This window comes from Cydia splendana, chromosome 9 (assembly GCF_910591565.1).
Source record: "Cydia splendana chromosome 9, ilCydSple1.2, whole genome shotgun sequence".
Lineage (NCBI taxonomy): Eukaryota > Metazoa > Arthropoda > Insecta > Lepidoptera > Tortricidae > Cydia > Cydia splendana.
In genome coordinates, this window is record NC_085968.1 from 22,031,459 (window position 1) to 22,055,927 (window position 24,469).

At 38.8% G+C, this 24,469-nt stretch overlaps 1 protein-coding gene across 1 annotated transcript; it reads left to right on the top strand.

Moving 5' to 3' along the window:
- Positions 1 to 5,405: 5,405 nt before the first annotated feature.
- Positions 5,406 to 20,513, top strand: LOC134793912 (pickpocket protein 11-like). Its single transcript, XM_063765626.1, has 10 exons — positions 5,406 to 5,425; positions 6,529 to 6,614; positions 6,652 to 6,740; positions 6,943 to 7,006; positions 7,232 to 7,332; positions 7,938 to 8,049; positions 15,736 to 15,792; positions 17,025 to 17,142; positions 19,660 to 19,766; positions 20,353 to 20,513. The coding sequence occupies exons 1-10, from the start codon at positions 5,406 to 5,408 to the stop codon at positions 20,511 to 20,513; spliced, it is 915 nt and encodes a 304-aa protein (XP_063621696.1).
- Positions 20,514 to 24,469: the final 3,956 nt, after the last annotated feature.

Sequence of the window (24,469 nt, forward strand, 5' to 3'; positions counted from 1 at the left end):
GGATTATTGAATCTATAGCTCTTTGGAAACATGCAACACCGTTCGTCACCCCAAACGGGATACGGCGGAATTGATATAAATTGCCCGCTGCTTCAAAGGCTGTTAAGGGCTTATTTTCAGGAATAATGGGAATTTGGTGATAGGCTGACTTTAGGTCGATTTTGCTGAATACTTTGAAGTTTGAAACCTTCGCAATAACGTCTTCGATGTTAGGAAGAGGATATGCATCTAGGTAAGTATACTTGTTTACTGTTTGCGAGTAGTCTATACACATACGTTTTTTGTGTTGCGCGCCGCCTGTCAGGAGGACCTGAGCGCGCCATGGCGAATTACTTTCTTCAATGATTCCGTCAGTTAGAAGTTTCTTAATTTCATCTTCGATAAACTTTTGATCTTGAGGCGCAAATCGGCGAGATTTCACTGCAACCGGGTGACATTCAGGTGACATATTGGCAAATAAATCGACGGGGTCGATATAAGCTTCTTCTAAGGCGAACAGTTTTAATGGAGGTAAGTGACCGCCAAAATCAAATTCTACTGAAGAATATTGCCTCAGTACGTCACGACCCAATATAACATTGCAGCACAGATTTTTCAATACTCGAAGGATTATGCCAGAATGAGTCCGATTTTCTAGGGTTATGGTTGCTGAGTGGACTTGAGTAACGTTTGATTGGTGCTCTGATGTCGCCATTGATACGCTTTGGCCCCAGGGCTTCGTGGTTAGACCGTATTGATTAATGACTTCTTCGTCTATGAAACTCGTTGAACTTCCTGTGTCGATCAAGGCTCGGAGACTTATTCCATTTACCTCGATAGTTGTGATGCATTTTTCTGTCCCACTTGCTGCTAGTGTCAAAAATAAAGACTCGTTTCCACTTTGTTCGTCATCGTTTGTTACTATAGCTGCGTTTTGCAAGGCGTTCCCTCTACACACTTTCGCAAAGTGGCCTTGTTTGCCACATTTAAGGCAGGTGGCTTGAAAAGCAGGGCACAATCGACGAGGATGGCGTGGGTTTGCACAGAAGTAGCATTTTTCATTTTGAGAATTTGTCAAATATGTATTAGGTTTCCGAGTTGAAGCTGTAGCTGCGGCAGTGGGCGTGGATTGTGCAGGAATTGGCGAGGATTGACTGACTGCAGCGGTTTGTTGTGGAATGAAACTTTGCGATTGTATTTGGGCAGATTCTAAGGCACGAGCTTGATTGTGAGCTTCATCTAGCGTAAGAGTCATATTTTCAAGTAATCGTTGACGAATTGCGGAAGACGATAGACCCGCGATAAATGAATCTCTGATGAAATCTTTTTCGTATTGGTCGGCGGTAACTGCTTTAAAACAGCAATCTTTAGAGAGTAGTTTAAGCGCTTGAAGGTACTGGTCGACAGTCTCACCATTCTGTTGACGTCGGGAGGCCAGACTATGGCGTGCGAATATCTCACTCTTCGGTTTGACGAATAAACATTCCAGCGTAGACATAGCGCTGTTATAGTCACTTGTTTGAGCGATATATTCGTAAATATTTGGCGCTATGCGATTAATAAGCAGTTTATATTTTACCGCATCAGTTTCGGCTTTGCATTCTTGAAGAAAATTTTCAAAAGTCTTTTTCCAATGGAGCCATTTTGAAGCATTTTGGCTATCCAACGGATCTGCTTCGAATCTTTCGGGTCTAAGATACTTTTCCATTTTTACTGTTCTGTCTTACACGAGTTTTAAAGGAAATTTAGCGTAATAAATTGACATGGTATGAGATTAATGAGAATAAATAATAAACCTGAATCTTAGGCTTTATTACGCTAAAACAAAACGATAGGAAAATATTCAATGACAACTTCAAATTCATGACATCTATCTACTAAATACCAGTAAACTTTGTAATGTCGCTATAGTAACAACTGAATTGTTATTTTAAATGGGGTAATGTTATTCCCGCGAACTCGTTTTTTAGATATTACAAAACTATGTAAGTGAGACATTTACTAAAATCATAACTTGAAATCACAGATGCTTTTTTCCAAAAATCACAAACTAGTAAAAATCGGAGAATTTTAGTAGTAATAAAAATGGATTGTAACAAATACTGAACTTTGTTTAATGCTCCATTTACTAAAGTCTGTTTGCTGAAATTAGATTTAGTATTACTGAGCTGTTTGTAGAAATAAATAAATTTTACAGAAATAGTGAAACTTCCATGATTACTACTAAAACTTCATTTTTTCCCCCAGTACAGAACTGTTTATTAATTCCTGGTGGTGATTTTTCTCTCAGTGTAATTTAATATTTTCGTAATGTATTTGCATGCATTAATTTCAATATCTGTGAGTTTTGCTCGGAAAACATATAAAAACTCAAAAATGCGCGTTTTCCCAGAGATAAGATTTTTCGCCCCCGAACCCTCATATAGCAAATTTCATCAAAATCGTTAGAGCCGTTTCCGAGGTACAAAATAAATATATATACAAGAATTGCTCATTTAATTTAAAGGTATTAGATTAGATAGATGAAAGCAAATCAATTTCGTGCCCTGCGCGATATTTCGTAGTGTATGTGCGACATGAAAACTAGTGTCCCGAAAGTGTCTGCGCTGTGCGGTCTTGTACTTAGCTTCGATTCTAATGGGGCCACGATGACTGCGATACTGTGAATTTCAAGACACTAATTATTTCACGAAATTACTTTCCCATATATCGAAACAACTTTCGTGAAACTGATTTCAACATGCATGACACTAATTTCGTAATGTAAATATCCCGCTTGGGCTGGGAATTAAAAGATTTGAAAGCAAGCTAATCGATTGTCTACGATATTTGATGACCGGTCTGGCCTAGTCGGTAGGGGTTCGATTCCCGGTAAGGGCATTTATTTGTGTGATGAGGTTTGTATATTATATATAATATATCGTTGTCTGAGTACTAGTACTGACTAGTACCCACCCACAGCACATGCCTTCTTGAGCTAAAGCTAACTTTAACCGACCGTCGATGCACCTTATGACTTTAACAATAAGGTCACATTTATAATCTGTTTACAGTTCTCTCCTGCCGCACGACGACACCCTGGAGTATTACGACGGCGACGAAGAATCTGACCACGTGTCGGGCACCATTATCGCCACTTCAGAGTCTGGCAGGTACCTGGCCCCTGTTGCATCACATGTAGTCTGTTTACAGTTCTCTCCTGCCGCACGACGACACCCTAGATTATTACGACGGCGACGAAGAATCTGACCACGTGTCGGGCACCATTATCGCCATGTCAGAGTCTGGCAGGTACCTGGCCCCTGTTGCATCACATGTAGTCTGTTTATAGGGACAGTTCTCTCCTGCCTCACGATGACACCCTGAAGTATTACGACGGTGACGAAGAATCTGACCACGTATCGGGCACCATTATCGCCACGTCAGAGTCTGGCAGGTACCTGGCCCCTGTTGCATCACATGAACCTAGTCTGTATACAGTTCTCTCCTGTCTCACGATGACACCCTGAAGTATTACGACGGCGATGAAGAATCTGACCACGTGTCGGGCACCATTATCGCCACGTCAGAGTCTGGCAGGTATCTGGCCCCTATCTCATCACATGTAGTCTGTTTACAGTTCTCTCCTGCCTCACGACGTCACCCTAGAGTGTTACGACGGCGACGAAGAATCTGACCACGTGTCGGGCACCATTATAGCCACGTCGTCGATATATTTCCGTCTCTGTTTGACGTATATTGCTGTCCCAACAAGTAAATGTATCGAGACAAATTACTTACCGTCCAAAACATGTACAGAAAATTGTTAGCGTGGCTAAAACTCGACTACCTACCGGTTTCACTATTTTGAGATATTTTTGCCCCTACTATTTTCCGGGCACTGGTTTATACAGTATCTACCGGCATCGGAAATACCTTCTTCTCGCGAAATAAAACAAAATCAACGTGTACCGGAAAATTCCCTATTAGGACCGATTAAATGTTATTACATTTGCTTGGCTGGATTTAAAACGTCATACTTCTTGAAATTATGACGTATAAATAACACTTTCACTGCGTGTGCTATCAAAATAGTTGCAGAATTGTCTTGGTCTAACTCTAGCAGTCCGATTTAAGCAGAAAATAGTTAAATATCGCAAAACGTTTCTACAAACGTATCTTCATATAGGTAGTTGTATCGGAGCGGCCGAGGTCCTCAAAATTATCTCAAAAAACGCTGTGACTTTTGATGCACTTTTTAGGGTTCCGTAGTCAACTAGGAACCCTTATAGTTTCGCCATGTCCGACCTTTGTGACCTACTTAAGTAACAAGAATCGAGAAATCATGAACGTGAAAAATTTAATATCATCCTTCTGGATGGAAGTTTACCTTCTGGTAAACTTTTCTTGGTATTACGAGTACCTATACTTATTGAGAAGGGATCTTTTCGTTCAGGCTGCAGCTTTTCTAGGAATTTTCACTTCATTATATCTGTAGGTTTATGTCTTATTTTTTTTTTTCTTTCTTTTTTTCTCTCTCTTTCTTTCATATAGGTAGTTGTATCGGAGCGGCCGAGGTCCTCAAAATTATCTCAAAAAACGCTGTGACAGATACTTTTGATGCACTTTTTAGGGTTCCGTAGTCAACTAGGAACCCTTATAGTTTCGCCATGTCCGGCCTTTGTGACCTACTTCAGTAACAAGAATCGAGAAAGCATGTACTTACGTAATAAAATTACATATCATCCAGAAGGTAAGGTTTTCTTGGTATTATGAGTATCTTATTGAGAAGGGATCTTTTCGTTCGAACTGAAACATTTCTAGGAAATTTCACTTCATTACAAGCTTTTATTTAGTTTCACCTGACCGTTGTCTGTCTGTCTGTCTGTCTGTCTGTGTGTAAGCAAATCTTGCAAGTTAAATTTGATCCACTTCCCGGTTTCCGATTGAGCTGAAATTTTGCAGACATACGTAAGTCGGGTGACAATACAATATTATGGTGTCATCGAGCTGATCTGATGATGGAGACCGGAGGTGGCCATAGGAACTCTGTGATAAAACAACGAAACCTAATTGTGTTTGGGGTTTTTAGAATTGTCTCGATGAGTATTAGTTGCCTGTGGAAAAAAAAGTACAGTCGGCGATAAAAGCTTGTACCAAGAATGAAATTTTTGCCAAAAACTTATTTTATCTGTAGGTTTATAAGTTTTATTGTGTTTGTTTATTTCTTTATTTTTTTAATCAATAAAGTACACCTTTTATTATACAGTAAAAGGAAAAGAAAAGTAGGATAATACTACACAAAACGATTATCAGAGATTTCATTTCTCAAGCTTGGAAATATTATCTAGGCTTATCGCGAATGTATCTTGTTTGGTACCTTTATTTTCGACGTTTCGGCGCAGGTTTCACTGGTTGTGGTCGCGGTTAACTGATGTCCCAGCGAAATGGCAAAACAGAGATTTGTGTAACTACCCGACGAAAAGTCTATGAGAAAGTTTGCGACAGACGGTCAAAATAGTTATTTGTACAACAAGAGATCAAAGTTTGATATTTCTTCGAGTGCTTATTTTGAGTCCCGTGCAAGCGAAAGATTCTATAATAGATTCACGAGCGTAGCGAGTGAATCTAATTTAGAATCTTGAGCGTAGTAAGGGATTCAAAAGCGCACGAGATGTAAATAACTTTGATCTCGTGTAGTACACAAAATTTTTCACCCTAAGCAGTGAGAACATACCTAGAGGGACAGAGATAATAGAACCCAAGTATCGAACTTGTATTAGACCCCGCATGTTGAAATGACATTTGACTATAAAGGTCACTTGAATGTCATTTTGTCTCACTCAGTGAGCAAAATCGCATTTTGCTCACTGAATGAGACAACTCAGTGAGCAAAATGCGATTTTGCTCACTGAGTGAGACAAAATGACTCAGTGAGCAAAATCGCATTTTGCTCACTGTTTTTAAGAAGCAAAGTACCCTTGTTCGAGCTGCTGGTGAAAAATATGTTTTAATATGTGTTCAAAACGCGAAAGTTTGAAATGTTATATTACTTACCTATCTAGGTTGTTTAAAATATTATATACTCTGGCAAGTGGCAAGCTAGCTTTGTCAATAGAGTTAGACCAAGATAAGTCTGCAACGATTTTGATACAGTCAGCAGCAGAAGTTGCTAAGCGGGCGAGGTGTTCAAAATGATCTTGACGCGACTTTATTGTTAAGAGAATAAGAGCGTGTCAAGGTAATTTTGAACACCTCGCTCGCTTAGCAACTTCTGCTGCTGACTGTACCACACGCAGTGCAAGTGTTATTTATACGACATAATTTCATAGAAGTTTGTCATTTAAAATAACACTTGCACTGCGTGTTCTATCAAAATCGTTGCAGACTTGGTCTAACTCTAGAAAAAAATGGCAAATTGGAAAATTTTTAGTAGGTACCTACGAATAATCGATCAACAACACACATTTTGAATTTCGCGCCTTTTTCTACTCACAAAGTTCGCTTACCAGAGTATTGTTATTGTACATTTTTTGACACAATTATATCACGTATACGTGATTGTTCCAGGTCATCGGGTCTGACCGTCGTGTTCAACGTCGAACCCGACGACTATCCCAGCTGGTCCAGCGCCATCAACTACGGCGCGGTGGTACGTACCCTCTCAGAGGTTTCCAAACTTTTTGACCCCAGGGCCAAGGTCAGCGGGCCTTACCGTCATGTTCAACGTCGAACCCGACGATTATCCCAGCTGGTCCCCTGCCATCAACTACGGCGCGCTGGTACGTAATACCTATCCTCTGTGTTTGGGGTTTCCAAACTTTTTAACCCCAGGGCCACAGGCTAAGACATAATCTAGATTAAGGTAACATGTCAATCACGTCGTACATAAGAGTGTACTAATTTTCTGTAAAAAAAATCATGTTACAGTTTCTATGCCCTAGATTAAAGTAGAATTTATTTGTAATATTTTTCCTGTTTCAGATTATTATAAATGATCCAAATGACTTCCCAGAAACGTCTTCACGGGACACGTATGTGACTATAGGTAATTAGGAACTCGGTCACCAGGTCACCACGCATACTACATTAAAAAAACTCTGCAGTGTTACATGAGATTGTAGAAATTTATTGAGAGAACCCCTGCGCTTCAACAAGCAACACATATGTAGAAATACCTGTGCACACCTTTTTTGAAGAGCCCCAGCTGTAGCCCCTAGCCTCCCTAGCCGGGGGCTCATATCCTACCCTAAAAGGAAACATTTTACTCCAGGTACATCCGTGGACATAAAGGTGGAGCCAAGAGTGTACCAGAGCGAGGCGGGTGTACGACACGCGTCACCCGCGCACCGCGCCTGCTGGTTCCATGATGAGGTAGTTTCACTGCTTTGGGTTCATTTCACCTGAAGATCATAATGCCGTTATTAAATCACATTTACAACCCGGTCTATCGCGAATTTATTTTGTAACCTTAATGTACAGACGTTTCGACACAGGTTTCACTGGTCGTGGTCGCGGCTAACTGATGTCCCAGCAAAATGTCAAAACCATAATGCCATTCTCTTTATTTGTCCAAATTTTCAAAACGATTTAGTCTCAAAATGCCTGAATAGAATAGAATAACTCATTTACTTAATCAAGTAGGATTTTACAATCTCTTTTGCATCGTCAAAGTATATTATAATAAATTAAAATTAAATTAAAAAGTAAATAACAGCTTACAAAATACAAAATTCAACAATTATAATTTACTACCGATACAAATACATTTCAATAATAATTAATTCATTTATTAATAGACGCCCATGCATCTTTATCATGCCTGAATACCATGTTTCCTTCTTAAAATTGCCGATTGTCGTCGTCCAAGTCCTAAATTACCCAGAAGTTAAAAAGTAGGTAAGTACGTTTCTTTAAATGCCGAATTGCCGATGAAGCTTCTTTTTTAAATATATTATCTTATTGTTATCTTTATCTAGGTGGTGCTGGAACACACGGATCGCTACAGCTACGAGACATGCGTCACCGAGTGCGTAATGGCCAACTTCATCGCCGAATGTGGCTGCACGCCCTACAAGTACCCCCGAGGTTACCACTTTTAAAGTTCCTCTTCTTATTCCAACACATGAGCTGATACTGTGCTAGACGAGAACTGCTTCACCGAGTGATGGCCAACTTCATCTCTGAATGTGGCAGCACGCCCTACAAGTACCCCCGAGGGGTAACTTAAGTTCCTTCTTCTTCCAACATATGGCTGATACTGTGCTAGACGAGACCTGCATCACCGAGTGCATATGTGATTTGAAAAGAATTGTAGTTTATTCATTTCACTTTTATAAAGTAAGTATTTAGTCGTAGAAAATGTATTTATAACGTTGTATTGATCGTCGTGTCTTTTTTAATTTTCGTTTCAAATTGATACTCCCGTCACGCCGCTCGCCTTTTTTACCCCCTCTTAAACAAACTCATGCATAGAATAGTATTTTTAAATAGGTCAAAGCCAGGATTTCTATACTTATACATATATGTAGCTCTCATTTGCATCGTAACTAGAGCATGTCCAATCGATGATCCTGCGATATCTCAGATTTCCATTTATCTACAATATTAGTATTTATTCTAGTGCTTTGATCTGTAATTAGAGACCTACACATATGCGTAATTCAGACCGTGATTCGTGATATATATTGCAATGTTGCAATATTGTTTATTGTTTATTCATTAGTTTACAATTGTACCTTAACAGCTAGAGCCACAGCGGCACAAATTGGGAGACAGCAATACTTATACATGAGTTAGGCTATACATAAAGTACAAAACTATTTTACATTAAATTTATCATATAATACTACTTACAGGCATCTCTCTTACACTCAGTCATCAGTAGTCCAATCGCACTCATAAACAAATCACACTCCGTTATATATATATTCTGTATGGGGCATTCCATGAGGCGCGACAAAAGCATCTTATTTCGTATACCTAACCCAATGAAAGCCAAGAACAAAGACTACAATTCCGATGAACGAAAACCTGGGAACGGGCTATAGAAATAATATCAACGTGAAATTTCAATTGAATAATTCCTGGAAATGGAAGTGTAGTGAGGAAATCTTAAGACGAAAGGGGACGACGGCCCCGAAACCGCCTATTCACACAAACGTAGTCCCCATTTTCCTCTCTGGATATTAGCATTTGTAAATATTTTTACTCAAGTTGATTTATTGAAATCCCATGATGCCCGACCGTTTGTTTTGTTTTCGCCTAGCAGCCGATATTTCACAGTCTATTTATTATGAATTCCGAAAATGTTTGAAAAGAATTTCGCTTGGTCCTCTTCAAAAACCGTTAAATCCAGAATTCGGCTATCTAAACTGGACCGTTCCATTACGCTGCCACGAACAGGCTAGCCAATTACCTGCGTCGGTAGATTTTAGAATAATTGAACGAATATCCCTGACGCATACGAACTATTCCTATTGCCATCGGCAACAGAAGTACAGTCAAAGAATTTAATTTTAGTACCATTTCGTACTATGTCACAGTGACAATCAATATGAAAGTTGCTAGGAACCTGATACTATTGTCACTGTGATAAGGTACGAAATGGAACTATATTAAATCCTTGAACGTACATCGAAACATAGGATTTTGTAATTAATGGAGCGTTAACGGCGCGAACAAAGTTTTTTTTTTTTTCTTAATTTTTATAGAGGCTTCCGTACACTCGTGGTGACGATGCCAGTCTCATAGGAGAGTTCACGTGTGTAACTAACTCTCAGACCTTAGTGCGCGATATTTTTTATAATATGTAAACATTTTCTCAGCCCCTTCTGATAGCGGTTGAGAAAGAAAAACATTCAAGGATAATACGCTGTCCAAAATATTTCCTAAAATGTTTTTCCGCTCGACTTGCCCTATAGTGCAGCGAACAAAGTGTAGCCCGAAAAGTCGAAAGATGGCTGTGAGGAAATGAAGAGGATAGTTGACATGCGCTTTTCCGTAAAACGTAGTCCCCATTGTTCTCCGTGGATATTGACGTTAAGAAAATATGTTTTACACAATTTATTGGATATTAACCATTGAGTTATTATTAATGTAGAGAAGCCATACCAAACAAAGAAATTGTCGCAATCACAACCTGTACCATGCGACCAAAACGACGTAGCTAAGCGCCGTAAAATTCATGGCGCTTACGCGTTTAGGTCGCGAGATTCACGCTTCGCTTCTAGGGTTTGTTGTCAAAACAACATCAACTCATGGCGCAAAATACTAGATCTCTGTGCGGGTTCTGTACGTTAGTATAAATAGTGCAATGATATTAACCAGAGTTATGTAATGCCCCTTCAATTGACTTTTTTCTCCTGCCGACACGTAATATGTACTCGTAGGTAAATGAGAAAACTCGGAAAAACTAATTAAGAAAGACACAGCTGTACCTTACAACACTTTCCGCCTTTATAAAATAATATAATATTATATAAGTAGGTAAGTAGATTTACTTACACAAGAACTGATTGACTTATAATTTCTATACAAATAATGTACTTACATAATACCCGTATACCAAAGGCAGGGACTCACTTATCCCACGTACGCAACGTTATGCAATGCATTATGACATCTGAACCCTGAAATTTGTATGCTTAGAAACAATTATTTATTTATTTATTGATCAAATAAATAACACAGCATTACAGTATAAAACCAAGGCACTGTGAAACTACAAAGTAAAAGAAAAGACAAAGAATAACAATACACATAAAAATGAAATTAACTAAATATTAGATTTGGGCGACGACGTAACGGCGTGGCTCCGTAGCGTCGTCTGACTCGGCGTAGGGTTCGGCAGGTTGCCCCGGAACCGCCGAAACACCACACCCTTCGGCCAGAAGTCCGCGCTTGCGATGGTGTCCTGCAGCGGCCGCGGCACTCGCCCCACAAATGAACTGAAGTGCACATAGTGACGCGACTGTAGCTGGTGCACCCTCAGCGTGTAGCCAGTCTTCCGGCGAACGTACTCCACCACCTCGTCGGCCACGGCGGAGTAACATACTTGTCAAGCGTACAAATTTCAGGGTTCAGATGTCATAATGCATTGCATACGTTGCGTACGTGGGATAAATGTATCCCGAGCTTAAAGCTCCGAATATTGCTTTAGGATAATGTACCTATATAAGTACCTATGCGTATTGCCATATTTCTCTTGTAAACGACATCTATGAATGATTGGTTAATTGCTTCGACACTTGACTGGTTAAATCCGACATCTTACCGACGTCTAAGGAACCACAAATCATGTCATGTCGCAATCACTAAAAATCCAATTCAGCTATTTAATTGGGCCCCATATAGACCGTGAGCCAATTAAACCAGACAAATTTAAAAGGTGTATTCTTGACTGCATTTAGAGACCAAAATGTCCTGACAAAGTTTCCTGAAATTGATCTTGTTTTAGAGATAAATATCTGGGAGACAGAGCTTTGCTCGGAAAACATATAAAAACTAAAAAATGCGGGTTTCCCAGAGGTAAGACCTAGCTAGAACGATTTATCGCCCCCGAAAACCCCCATATAGCAAATTTCATCGAAATCGTTAGAGCCGTTTCCGAGATCCCCGAAATATATATACATATAACTAAATAAATAAATAAACAAGAATTGCTCGTTTAAAGGTATTAGATAGATAGATAGATAGATTATATTTTCGTATTATTATCCTATTATTATTATATGACAATGAGAAGATATTATTATCCATATAGTAGACACAGTACCTAAAGCCCCCTCCAGACTATGTGCGTGAATCGCGGCGCGACGTCGCGGAGCGAAAATTTCGTTGAAGTTGACGTATGACTCCACACTCGCACACTTCACAGCGATTTCGCAGTTTGGTTTGCGGCAAGATGGCGGAAAAGCATCAGGTGATCGAGTTTAACTGTTAGTTATCTATGGCATCATACGTGATTTAGCTGTTTTTCCAATTTGTTTTGTTGTAAAACCGTAAAATATAGCTGCTTAATATAATATAAGCATAATATAATTAATATTCATCTTGCCACAAAAGGAGCCAAATATTGTGTAATATGGAGTCTTGCAAGTTCGCGCTTCGCGTCTCCTTTGATGCGGGCCGAAATACCGACAAAAAACGGAGAACAAGGCACGAAGACGTGAACAATCTGCGAAATCGACGCCACACTCGCGTTCGCGGCTTCGCGCCGTGAATCGCGCATGAGTGTGGAGGGCGCTTAATAGGGAGTATTACTGCAATGTGCTGCCGCCAGAGTGTAGCACTAATTTGTTTAGTAAACCATAGAGTAACTTAAACATACTACGCCTTAAACAGTTTTTTGACAAGTTTTTACTATGACATTGATGCATCAAGGCGGTTTGTTTACAGGTGGCCTACCACGAAACGCGAAAATCGAAATTTCGTTATCTGCTCTATCGATCGAATACGCAAGAGTTAGAGAGGCAGAAACCGAACTTTCGATTGTCGTGTTTCACGGTAGGGCATGTTGAGTTAGTGACGCCCTCTACGCAGAGTTTTGCGTAATATTCCCTATTGTCACAGACTCGTCTAAAGCCCCCTCCAGACTATGCGCGTGAATCGCGGGCGAAGCCGCGAACGCGAGTGTGGAGTCTGCGAAAATCGACGCCACACTCGCGTTCGCGGCTTCGCGCCGCGATTCGCGCACGAGTGTGGAGGGGGCTTAATGAAAGTAAGTCTGGCGAAATTAGAACGACAAAAACTGATTGAGGCCAATTCAAACTGAAATTTTATTTATTCTTTATTGCACAAAACAAAACACAATCGTACAAAACGCGGACTTAATGTTATGAGTCATTCTTTACCAGTCAATCTTCGGACAAAGCAGAGTATTTGAAATTTTGACGTAAAATAATAGGTATCTAAATTATGTCATTTTGTTCTCATTCGCCCGTGCGTCTCGCTCGCACCAATACATTAGCGTAGCAAGTACGAGCGAAATGCATTCTCGACTAATATAATTTAAATATCATTTTGATGTCACAATGTAAGCTTGAATTGACCTCTTTGATTTAGTATTGTGGATTTTCGTTTCATAAAATGCTTCGTTCGCGTTCTTTGGGCACCGCAATATAGGTATTGCGGTGCCTAAAGAACGCGCTTTATTAGATTTAGTGTGAGTGTTCGTAGAAAATTTAGAAATAAGATGTTTCTTATTGGGCACACGAAATTTTGATTTTATATTGAAACCTTAAATCCTGAAGAGCAATACAAGCTTGGGATTTTCTGACAATTTAAAGATTGTATCGATTTTTAGTTGTCTTGTCATTAAATCTTATGCTAAAACCACCTAGACAGAGAAGTAATATATATTTCTATTTATTATTATTTTTGAGCAGGGAGTAATAATCGTCTTTTACCTTATTTTATCTAAAAAAGGCTAAAATTTCAAGTTCCGAGTATACCTATCTAATTTTAATTTTTAACAAGCAGACCTCATCCATAGCCAGCAAAGCATAGCATAGTCTTGGTGGCTCAGATGGCAGAGCACTGGAGTATCGATCCAGGGGTCGTGAGTTCAAGTCTCACCCAAGACAGTATTTTTTCCACTTTTAAATTTATTCTAAGCTTTATACCTATCTATTTGTTACAAACATTTTATTGTTATTATGAGAAGCCATAAGAGTTGCATTTTATCTAATACAAGGGTGTCAAAATAATCTAACCTCCTCTGTCCCTGCGTACAATTTTTTGTACATATTCCAGAATATATTTTGAACTTTTATTGTGTAACTAAGGGTTCCAATTTCAAAAACAGAGCAATTGTTTCTGGGTCTCAGGAGGCTAATGCAATTTTTGAGTTGTTTCCTGATGTTGGCTGCTAGAATTGCTTTTAAGTGATGATTTTGAATAATTAGTAGTTAATACATAATAACGATCATTTTAATTCGGTTTGTAATGTTTTGCACCTCGTTTTTTCCCCGCGATGGTGCGGTGAAAAATTGTGTGTATCGATCGAGATCAAAGTTTGTTTAATCTTCGTGCTTTGAAAATTGAAACCCTCGCAACGCACAAGATTCCATTTATCTGGCTACGCTTGTGGTTCATGACTGCACTGGTATCAATATTAAACAACAAGTTTGTAAAAATAATACTATTTCAGGGCTAAAACTACTAAAGATACTTAGAGAATATTTTTCATTTAAACTTTATTGCACAAATTTACGCAAAACAGTACAAATGGCGGACTTAACGCCTTGAGGCATTCTCTACCAGTCAACCATTGGGCTAAAGAGAGACAGTTTGGTGCAGGATTGTAAATAGTGGATATGAAAATAGACATAAGTCGAGACGAGACAAAGACTTATACTATGATAATATACCTACTTAACGTTAGGTTAGGTTAGGTTAGGTTTAATATACCTACATTCAATATCACGTAGACATTTAGTCGCGAATGCTTTCAAATAAGTGTTTACGTAACTTGCTTTTGAATGTAAAGGCTTGGCCACACACAGAGCGCGACGCAGCGCCGCGTCCGCGCCGCGTGATGCCGACGCGAAGCCTGGTCAAACAGGGCGCGCGCCGATCGCGCCGGCCTCACGCTCTCAACACGCCCTCAAGGCGCGCGTGAACGCGGCGCGGCCGCGCGGGAACGCGGCGCACCGCTCGCTGCCTACGTCCGATCCTACTGACGTGACCTTGCGCGACGCGGCGGGCCGCCGCGTTCGCTCGGCGCAGCGCTGCGCACGCGCCGGGCGGACGCAATGGGCCGCGCGGCGCGGGGCGCGACAGAAGCGGGGCGTGATACCGGCGGGACGCAGTCTGTTTGACGTCGGTAACCTGTTAGCATGTGCCGCGGTCGCGCGGCGTGGACGCGGCGCTGCGTCGCGCTCTGTATGTGGCCAAGCCTTTAACTTGCTCTGAGCATGTCTGAGGCAAAGGGAGAGAATATCATAACATTACGGTTCAAAGGGATTCCCATTCTACTTATATATAATTTAAATTATGATACAAGTACCTAAAAGCATGTATTAGCTATGCTAATTAGAGGACTTGGGAATGTGTGTACATTGCATAAAAGGTGAATTATTTGTACGACGCAGAATACTCGGCGTTTGCCTTTGCTCCCGGAGCCCAATTCAAATTCAACTACTTGTTACGGCTTTCATATTATTTTGATGACGACCTTGAAGATCGCTCACGCTGATTGATGCATGTGGAATAAAAAATAAAATATTAAGCGACTTTGGGCGTGAGATGCGCGCTACCAAGACATTCTTCAAGGTGGTATCAAAACCATAATATCAAAACTGTAACTCGTTATTAAATCTAAATCGCGCTCATGGTATCATTATGTAGGTATGTACTACGAGTATTACGTCGAGTGCGTTATGTATACATTTCTTCACCGTAACCCATTGCAATAAGGTGAAAAAATGTATACATATTTATGCACTCGACTGTTCCTAGTCAGAGTTTAGAGATGCCTCTATTTGCCATTTTCTTGGCAATGTACGTTCTTGGCTTACATGATTATACACTCTCTTTTTTTATATTTTTCGTATTTTTTTGTCCTTCTATGCGCAAGCTTTATATCTTAACGTACCTATTTTCTCTGAGAGCGCAGTGTCAAAATGGTATATTTTTACTATTGTACAATTTTAACGTGTATTAGCGCATTTAGGGCATATCTACTGAATACGTTTACGTCGTATAGACGTCAACTACCTATTTGGATGTTTATTGTATTTGATTTATCTGATTATATATTTTTATTTATTTTAGATGTGTCCTACCGGTTCTGCGAGTTAGGAGACTTACCGTGCACGTATAATGTGACAGGTATGGATAAAAATTGCAATCACCTTTACTCCGTTTTTTAGCATGAGAAATTACTCCACAGAAGCATGCAGTTTTTATCAAGCTCTTTAATTGTTAATAATAATGGAATTATCTAATGTAGCATGGCCAATATACTTATAATTTACCTACTTCAAAATTTTACCGCAAAAAGGGCCCAATTTGGAACCACATGCTTACTTCTGCAAAGTTCTTTCTAATGCTAAAAAAAGAAGTGTAAGTTTTCCTAAAACGCATGAGCAGGATATGGAGACCGATTCAAACTGACATTGTGACATCAATTTGATACTTTTCTGTACATTGTATTGGCCCGAACGAGACGAACGAGTGACTGACATCATTTGGATATCATTTTTATGTCACAATATAAATGTGAATTAGCCTCATGGTGTACAAACTCATTGCGGGTGAGCCCCAAATGTCCCAATTCCCACAGTGAGAGCTCAGAGCCGGCATTGAAATACCTGTTAATATCGTTCCAAAACCGTATGTTATTTCGTTCATTCCAAAACCGGTTAATTGGAACGAGAAACAAAAAAAATCGTTCTCTTTCTTTACCGGTAAGAAAAGAGAACGAAATTGTATGGTTCGCGGGGAAGGAAGACTTCACACCGACGCTCGGGTGACCACTTAACCGCTTTTCCACAAACACGTATATCCCATTTTCCTCTCTCGATATTGACATGATAGAAAATATTATATTATATGCAATTTAATGTGTATTCGCCACAGCTATGCCCCGTTCTTTGTTTTTTTTTTAATTATTAAATATAATAATAAAGTCAAAAAAAAAGTCTAACATAGAGGCAAAGCTATAGTTCATATAAAATAAATGGAAAATCGGTCGTCCACTACCCTCTTTACTAAAAGAAGTATCTTCTTAGGGCGGCACGTACAGTCGCCATCAGATATATCGGAGCGGCTAAGGCGCTCACAAATATCTGAACACGCCTCTATTGTCAGGGCGTTAGAGTGCGTGTTCAGATATTGTGAACACTTTGACCGCTCCGATGTATCTGATGGCGACTGTACTGCGACCCTATGAGGAACGGCCCAAAGAATCTGGAATTTTCTGGATTCAACGAGTATTAGTAATGAACTGTGAATAAATTTAAAGGGCCGTCACAATAGATCACCGCTTGGTCGACGTGGCACTCAAAGGCCCTCAACACCCCAATAATAATAATCCTCTTAACAATGGTCTGTATTTACAGTATACGGCAAAAGAGTACCCTGCGATCCGCCCTGCTATGTTGAGTGCCGCGATAAGCGCTACGCTATAAGTAAAAATACCCTGCCGTTCCATGCTTCGGACTACCCCAAACTCAACACGTGAGTACCATTCTTTTTTTTAACACTATAATCTTACACTAAACTAAAGTGAGACTGGGCCGGACACGTCTGCCGAATGCACCCGAAGCGCTGGCTGGACTGAACTAGCTGCAGACTGGATGGATCTCGGGGCAGAGAAAGACCAAAACGGAGATGGCGGGACGACCTTGACACATTTTGTAAAGAACGGCGTGACCAAATGGCGGGAAAGAAAGGCCTCCCCGTCTTTGGCACGCAGTGGGATACTCATAGGCTAATAAAAAAAAACTTTCACGGACCGACCTAATCCGATAGGAAGCTCAATAAGGTTTGGTTATTTTGTGTTGTGGGTAGAAGATGATATTATTATAATTTTACCGTAAAACCCTTTTACCCAAGTTAAAACTAATTTTCCGTATCGCCTCAGAGAAAACACGTACTCACTAGTTAAATTAGTTTACATAGTTTTTTTTAGTTAAAACTAGCTTTTGCAAAGTGCCTTGATGAAAACTTGTTTTGATTCATTGTTTCAAAAAATATTTCAATGTAGGTAAACTAAAAGCAAAAAAAAAAAACAGTTTGATTGTGGCCTCCATTTGAAATGTATACAAAAGTCATCAAACTCATTAATTATATAGGCTTTCAGCCAACGAATGCAAATTGCTTTAAAATTGTTTTAACACCCTTCCGCGTATTCTGTGGATTTGTATAGTCTTATTACAAATTCAAATTTCCTGCGTTGAATGAAGAGTTATTAGGATTCTGTTCAAGGGGCCAATTGTGTTTTAATTTTATTATGATATATTATGGTTTTGACTGCCTATCCTAACCTAGTCGGAAGTGACCCGGTCTACGAAGCAGGAGGTCCCGGGTTCGAATCCTGGTAAGATATTTTTTTGGTTTATCGCAACTATTTGTTCCTGAGTTATATAAGTATATATATATATATATATATATATATATATATTTTATATATATATATATATATCGTCGTCGTCTATAACAACATAAGCCTTATTGAGTTTACTGTGAGGCTAGGTCGATGTGTATATTATTTATTTTTTTACTGATATCTAAATGATGCCATCTTATAATGTGACAGTGTATTTCGCTCATACTTGCCCTGAAGTGTAATTGTTGTGAACTAAATAGCATCATTTAGATATACTTTTGATGTCAGTGTATGTTCGAATTGGCCTATCAATAACCGTCTCGCAGCGCATCGCAGCTAGGGCTAGATGCACCAACCACAATTGAAGGATTGATCAACGTCACTTCAGCAGTAAAGTATGAAATTTCCCATTTTATAAAATTAGCAAACATTTTAGCGGTGACAGACGATTTGGTGCAACCCGCCATTATTGTTGCACGCGAGATGCTTCACGATACGACTCTAGGTCGTATCAAAATAAAGTGAAGAACTAAAAATTAAAATAGAATAGGCCTCTTGAACAGGATTCGTATAATAATTTTTCATTAAACAAATATAACAAAACAACTTCAATTGTGACATTTACTGCAGTAGTAACATCGAAGAAATAAGAGCCTGAGTTCATTGACTTTTAGACTTCTATCCATCGTATAAAACTAAAAATTATGACAATTTATTCGATACCTATATCTATATAATTTCATTAGTTGAAATACTTAGGACTGGGCTGATCATGTCTGCCGAATGCCGGGCGACTTGTGGGCCACGTTAACCACGGAGTGGGAGGCGGGAGCCCCATACCAGTCTAACTGGGGATCCGGCAGACCTCGTTTGCGATGGTGGGATAACTTGGACTCCTTTTTGAGAGGCTGGCCAGATATAGCACAAAACAGAGACGAGTGGAAAAAGAGGGAGGCCTTTGCCCAGCAGTGGGATACAGTGGGGTCTGAATAATAGTAATAAAAAGTATACATTTGTCGAAGTAAATCGAAGGTCTCCTTTAAAATTTAAAAAAAATATGTCGGTAAAATAAAAGTGCTTAGCTTTCCTACATTATTTCCTACATATATTATATCCTGTTGTCGGCCAGTTCCAATATCCCTTTTAGTTCTAATCTTGAAAATTATCTTTGAGATTAGAATTAAATTCCATTAAATCGTTGTCCAACATGGGGTATCCTGCCTTCGTAAGCCGAATAGCGCTATCTCAAAAATAAATGATTTCTCAGTAATAGAAACTAAAATATAAGTTAGCAATGAATTTTCTTTTGTGATAGGGCTATTTGGCTTAGCAGGGCAGTATCTTAATTATTTAACACTAGTCTATGCCCTTCGACAGCGTAGGATTTTTTTTTAATTTGTTTGCTTATAAACATACCTACTTGTGACCCGAGGGTGTGCGTTAGTTTTTGGGGAATGCATAGAGAAAACAATACCGAAGTGATCCCATAAGTGTTCCGTGAACAAAGTTTTGCACGGAACATTAAAAATACATAGAGTGCTCACTCCATACATCAGTTTTAGTACCAAAACAACTATTATTTTCGTACTCTACATCTAGCATCGAGTAGCGGAATTATCAGTACTGCTAAACTACTATATTTACAGGAAAGATGTAAACGTGAACCACCTCGCGTCAATCAAAGTGTATTTCGGCAAGTCTTCGTGCAGCTGCTACAAGCTGGCGTTGCTGATGGACGTCAACTACTTCATTGGTAAGAATAACAGAGGACAGCGACGAAATATATATAGATAAATTACATTATTTGATTTAGAAAAAGGGTCCGAATGACACACTTATTTGACACGGATACTGACAAGTAATCCATTCTCCATTAATATCCCGTTCTTTGAATATTACCCAATCAATACACAATGTTCCGCCATCAAAAAGAAGTTGTGTTTGGTTAGTAAAAGTTTTGATTGGCTAAAATAAAATTCTATAGTCAAACCTTCTGCGCAACATTGCAATATTTGACGTTGATAACATGCGCGTTGTACAGTTAAGTCGCTCGTGGCACAATTACCGTGGGGTCATTTTTAGGGTTCCGTACGTCCAAAGGAAAAAACTGAACCCTTATAGGATCACTTTGTTACCCGTCCGTCCGTCCGTCCGTCTGTCTGTCTGTCTGTCAAGACCCTTTATCTCGGGAACGCGTCGAGGTATCGAATCAAACGATTAATAGCTACATAAGGTATGTAGGGCTTTTATGAATAACTGGGTAGGTAGGTATATTAACTAGGTACTTACCTACGTGTATTGGAATTATTTTGGTGTTAAACTAAACTTTTTTTTTTCAGCAACTTACGGAGGCGTGCTCGGCTTAAGTTTTGGAGCATCATTAGTAACTGCAGCAGAATTAGTATATTTATTAGTTACTGCGATCTCTGAAAAAATATATCTTATTAGAAAAAGGGGAAAGCCGGAAAACATGACCAAAGTTTTTCCCAAACGCACATAAAGGTTGTCTTCTGGAGATAACAGATTTAGGATAAGATAAAGTTTTTAAATATTAAATATAATTTTAAATATAGGTAAATATAATCATAACTTTATTTGTTACATGCGTTTGCAAGTAATATCGTCTTACACTACAAGTACAGGGAAAAATCTGAAAAGTACCTATACATTTTTATTAAATTAAATAATAAGTTAAATTTGTGGGCGAGTCTGACTCGCACTTGTCCTGTTTTTTGAAGAACCATACACTGTAGCCAGTCGAGAAAACCTCGACAAATAATTAATAACATTACCTAATGCATTGCAGAATGTTATAATGCAAATATAAAAACAAAAATTGTAGATGTGGTATATTTCTCAAAATTACATCACAAATTTTATGTCAAATAAAGCAAAGTCGACTATACCGCCCTCGGAATGAAATGTAAATATTGCAGCCCACGCGAATAGTCCCAAAAGATGTCTGTTGACATTTAATTAGTAACCTAACTACATCTTTAGTAGTTCTACTCAAAGTAAATCTATCAAACGGTGCTTTCTGGGAATAAACGCATACATTAGTTGAAGATAGATTATTTGCACCGAAAAATGTTATTTCTCGAAATGGCTTGACTATTCTCTTTCAATTAACACCCGGTTTTGCTTAAAGCGCAGGTGCTTGAGCTTAACAATCTTGACCCTCAGCACACCCCCTACCTTCGAGGACTTATAACTGTACCAATTTTCTAAACTACACGAATTATATCCGCTGGTATTTAGGGTTCCGTACATCAAAAGGAAAAAACGGAACCCTTATAGGATCACTCGTGCGTCTGTCTGTCTGTCCGTCTGTCACAGCCTATTTTCTCGGAAACTACTGGACCAATTAAGTTGTAATTTGGTACACATATGTAAATTAGTGACCCAAAGATGGACATGTTTTTTTTTTTAAGAAAATAGCTAAAATTTTACCATTCCCCCCCCCCCCCTATATCTCCGAAACTACTGGGTCTAAAATTTTGAAAAAAATACACAAAATAGTTCTTTACCTATAGATGACAGGAAAACCTATTAGAAATGTGCAGTCAAGCGTGAGTTGGACTTATGTAAGGAACCCTAGAAACGCGAGTCCAACTCGCACTTGGCCGGTTTTTTTTTTTGAGTTATTCCACTTACTTTTTTTTTGTACATTTCGGGTTCTAAGTATTCCTAATTTTCCGAAGTTACGTTTTCGACAGCGTTTATGTCAGTGCCATGGTAGCCACACTGAACGGGTTATCGTTCCCAAGGCAAATACCTACCATTTTACACGCCATAAATCAATGACAGTATCTAACTAGACCGTAAAACACGCGCATTTAACTTTGCTTTCAATTCGGGTGAACAAATTAATTCCATTTTAATTTCAAACGAAAATGGATCTTAAGACTGTGTAGTAACTTTTAAGACGCTTGCAGGATGATGTTTGTAAATGAGCTGTTTATTTACTGTAGTAATAAAGGAAGCATTAAAACAGAATTCAATTTTAACGACCAATGAAAAGTAAATGCAGAAAAAGCGGAGGTTTGCGATATAGGTACAGTTGCGACCAGATATATAGGAGCGGCCGAGGTGCTCAAAAATATCTGAATTCACACTTTAACGCCTTGACATTAGAGGCGTGTTCAGATATTTGTGAGCACCTCGGCCGCTCCTATATATCTGATGGCGACAGTAGGTACCGTCCAAGGGCAAGAAACGCGTTTAAAACCTGTTTGCAGTCAACTCGGGTTAAACCGAGTTCAATTTGCTGTTCATTTATTTACTCCTTAATTTAATGCTTACGGGTGGTACTGGTATTGGATCTCCTCCGTCTAAAAAAAAATCCTTCTTCTTAAAACAGTACGTATAAGTAAATCGCGTCCTGCGGAGTAAGCATGTGAAAGTTTCCAAAATTGCGAAATGTTGACATGAAGACAAAAATTTTGGAAACTTCTTATATTTTTGTATGAAAATTAAAATTTCGGCATGTAACATTGGTGTTATCATTAAATATTTGTATTTGTTTGTTTTAAATTTGTACCTACGCAAGTCGTAGGATTCATCATCCTACATAGGTATCAGATATGTAGTAAATAGAGTGTGTCAAAGAGAAGGCAGAGGACCGCCAAACATGGAAATTGCTCCACCGACAAGAGTCATACTTACTTATATGATGAAATAGAGTTAGACCAAGAAAAGTCTGCAGAGATTTTGACAGCTCACGCAATGCAAGTGTCATTTTAAACGTCAAACTTCTATGAAATTATAACGTACCTATACCTAAATAACACTTGCACTGCGTGGGCTATCAAAATTACTGCAGACTTCTCTTGGTCTAACTATAGTTAGCTATTTCGTGATTTGGGTTTGCATAGTTTGGTTGCGTCGTTTGCCATATACCTAAAGGAAAGAGATGCAACACAAATGCTTCAGTATTATATTATTCACTTATGAGGGATGGATACACTTTTAGCCCGCGACTCGAATCGCATAGTAAGAGGTGTATGGTATAAGATACAAACAGAGAAAAGGTAGCATGAGAGAGTGAAGTTTCAAAGAATCCATTCGCATTATTAATTAACAAACTGAGTACAAGTTTTATAATTACCAAATACTTTGCTATACCTGTCGCCTTCATGTCACTCTATTTGTGTACTGAATGTAAATTAAGTTTAATTTTAGAGAGATACTGAAATAAGCTTCAGTATTAGTTATACACAATTTATAATTCGAGTTATCATTCAGACGTGTGCGGAGCATACAAATAAAGTATAAAATTACGAGTAAACGCGAAATATCCTTACTAATATTAAAATATCCAAAAGTAACTCTGTCTGTACCATCTTCACGCTTAAGCCGTTGATTGTTGACTGTTCATAAATAATTTCACAGCATGCAAGAAAATAAAGCACTAGAAAATTATTGAAAATGAAAGCAGCAGTTATAAGTAAGTATAATAAATAATTGACGGGTGCCAATAACTGATGATTGATAAGGATTGAGCACAAAGGCCGCCGAAAACTTTTAGCTTATTGTTATGTTAAAGAAACTCGGGAGTTTCTTAATGAGTTTACAGTATTAAGGCTCCTAACTTCTTAAGTACCCATGTTCCAGGTTATCTAGGGCTAACGAAATACAAGAAGAAACATTATTGTTATTCCGCGAAAGGGGTTTGACATAGAATTTTAATCACATCTTTTTTATATAGCGCGATATTGTTTAATATTCGTAGCTGCTAGCGGGTTATACATAAATATTTATGGAGTAGGGATAATGTGCAGTGATAAATATATGTCAGATAATTGTATAGATGTGGGGCATTATATGAAGTCAAAAATGTACCAAAGGCTGCGTCTTTATATTCCGTCGCTGTCTTTAGAAGACTATTAACTTTTAATTTCTTCTGCCCAAACTTTTAGCTAGCTCCTAGGGGTTATAGTTGAAGCTTATAAAATACCCTGACACTTGCCAAGTTCCACCGCAATCCTGACAAAGAACTGTTAATCCTGACATGTCAGGGATAATTCTAACGTTTGGCAACCCTACACTTACTTCAAAATCTAGGCAAAATATCATTACACCTTATAAAACAAAGTCCCTCGCGGCGGCGTCTGTCTATGTGTATGTATGTTCGCGATAAACTCAAAAGCTAAACAGATTTTCATGCGGTTTTCACCTATCAATAGAGTGATTCTTGAGGAAGCTTTAGGTGTATAATTTGTTAAGGTTTTGTGTAACCCGTGCGAAGCCGGGACGGGTCGCTAGTATGATAATAAAATGCTAATAATAAACTGGAAATGTAGGTTATATTATCTCCTAAACGGTGTTCATAATAACCACGAGATTAGATTTTGAAATAAGTAAACCGAGGCGTTTTGGTTGGATGAGCACGTAGTATATTACGAACGAAATTAAATTTAATTTTTTATTTGGAAACACATTAGATAATGGATACAC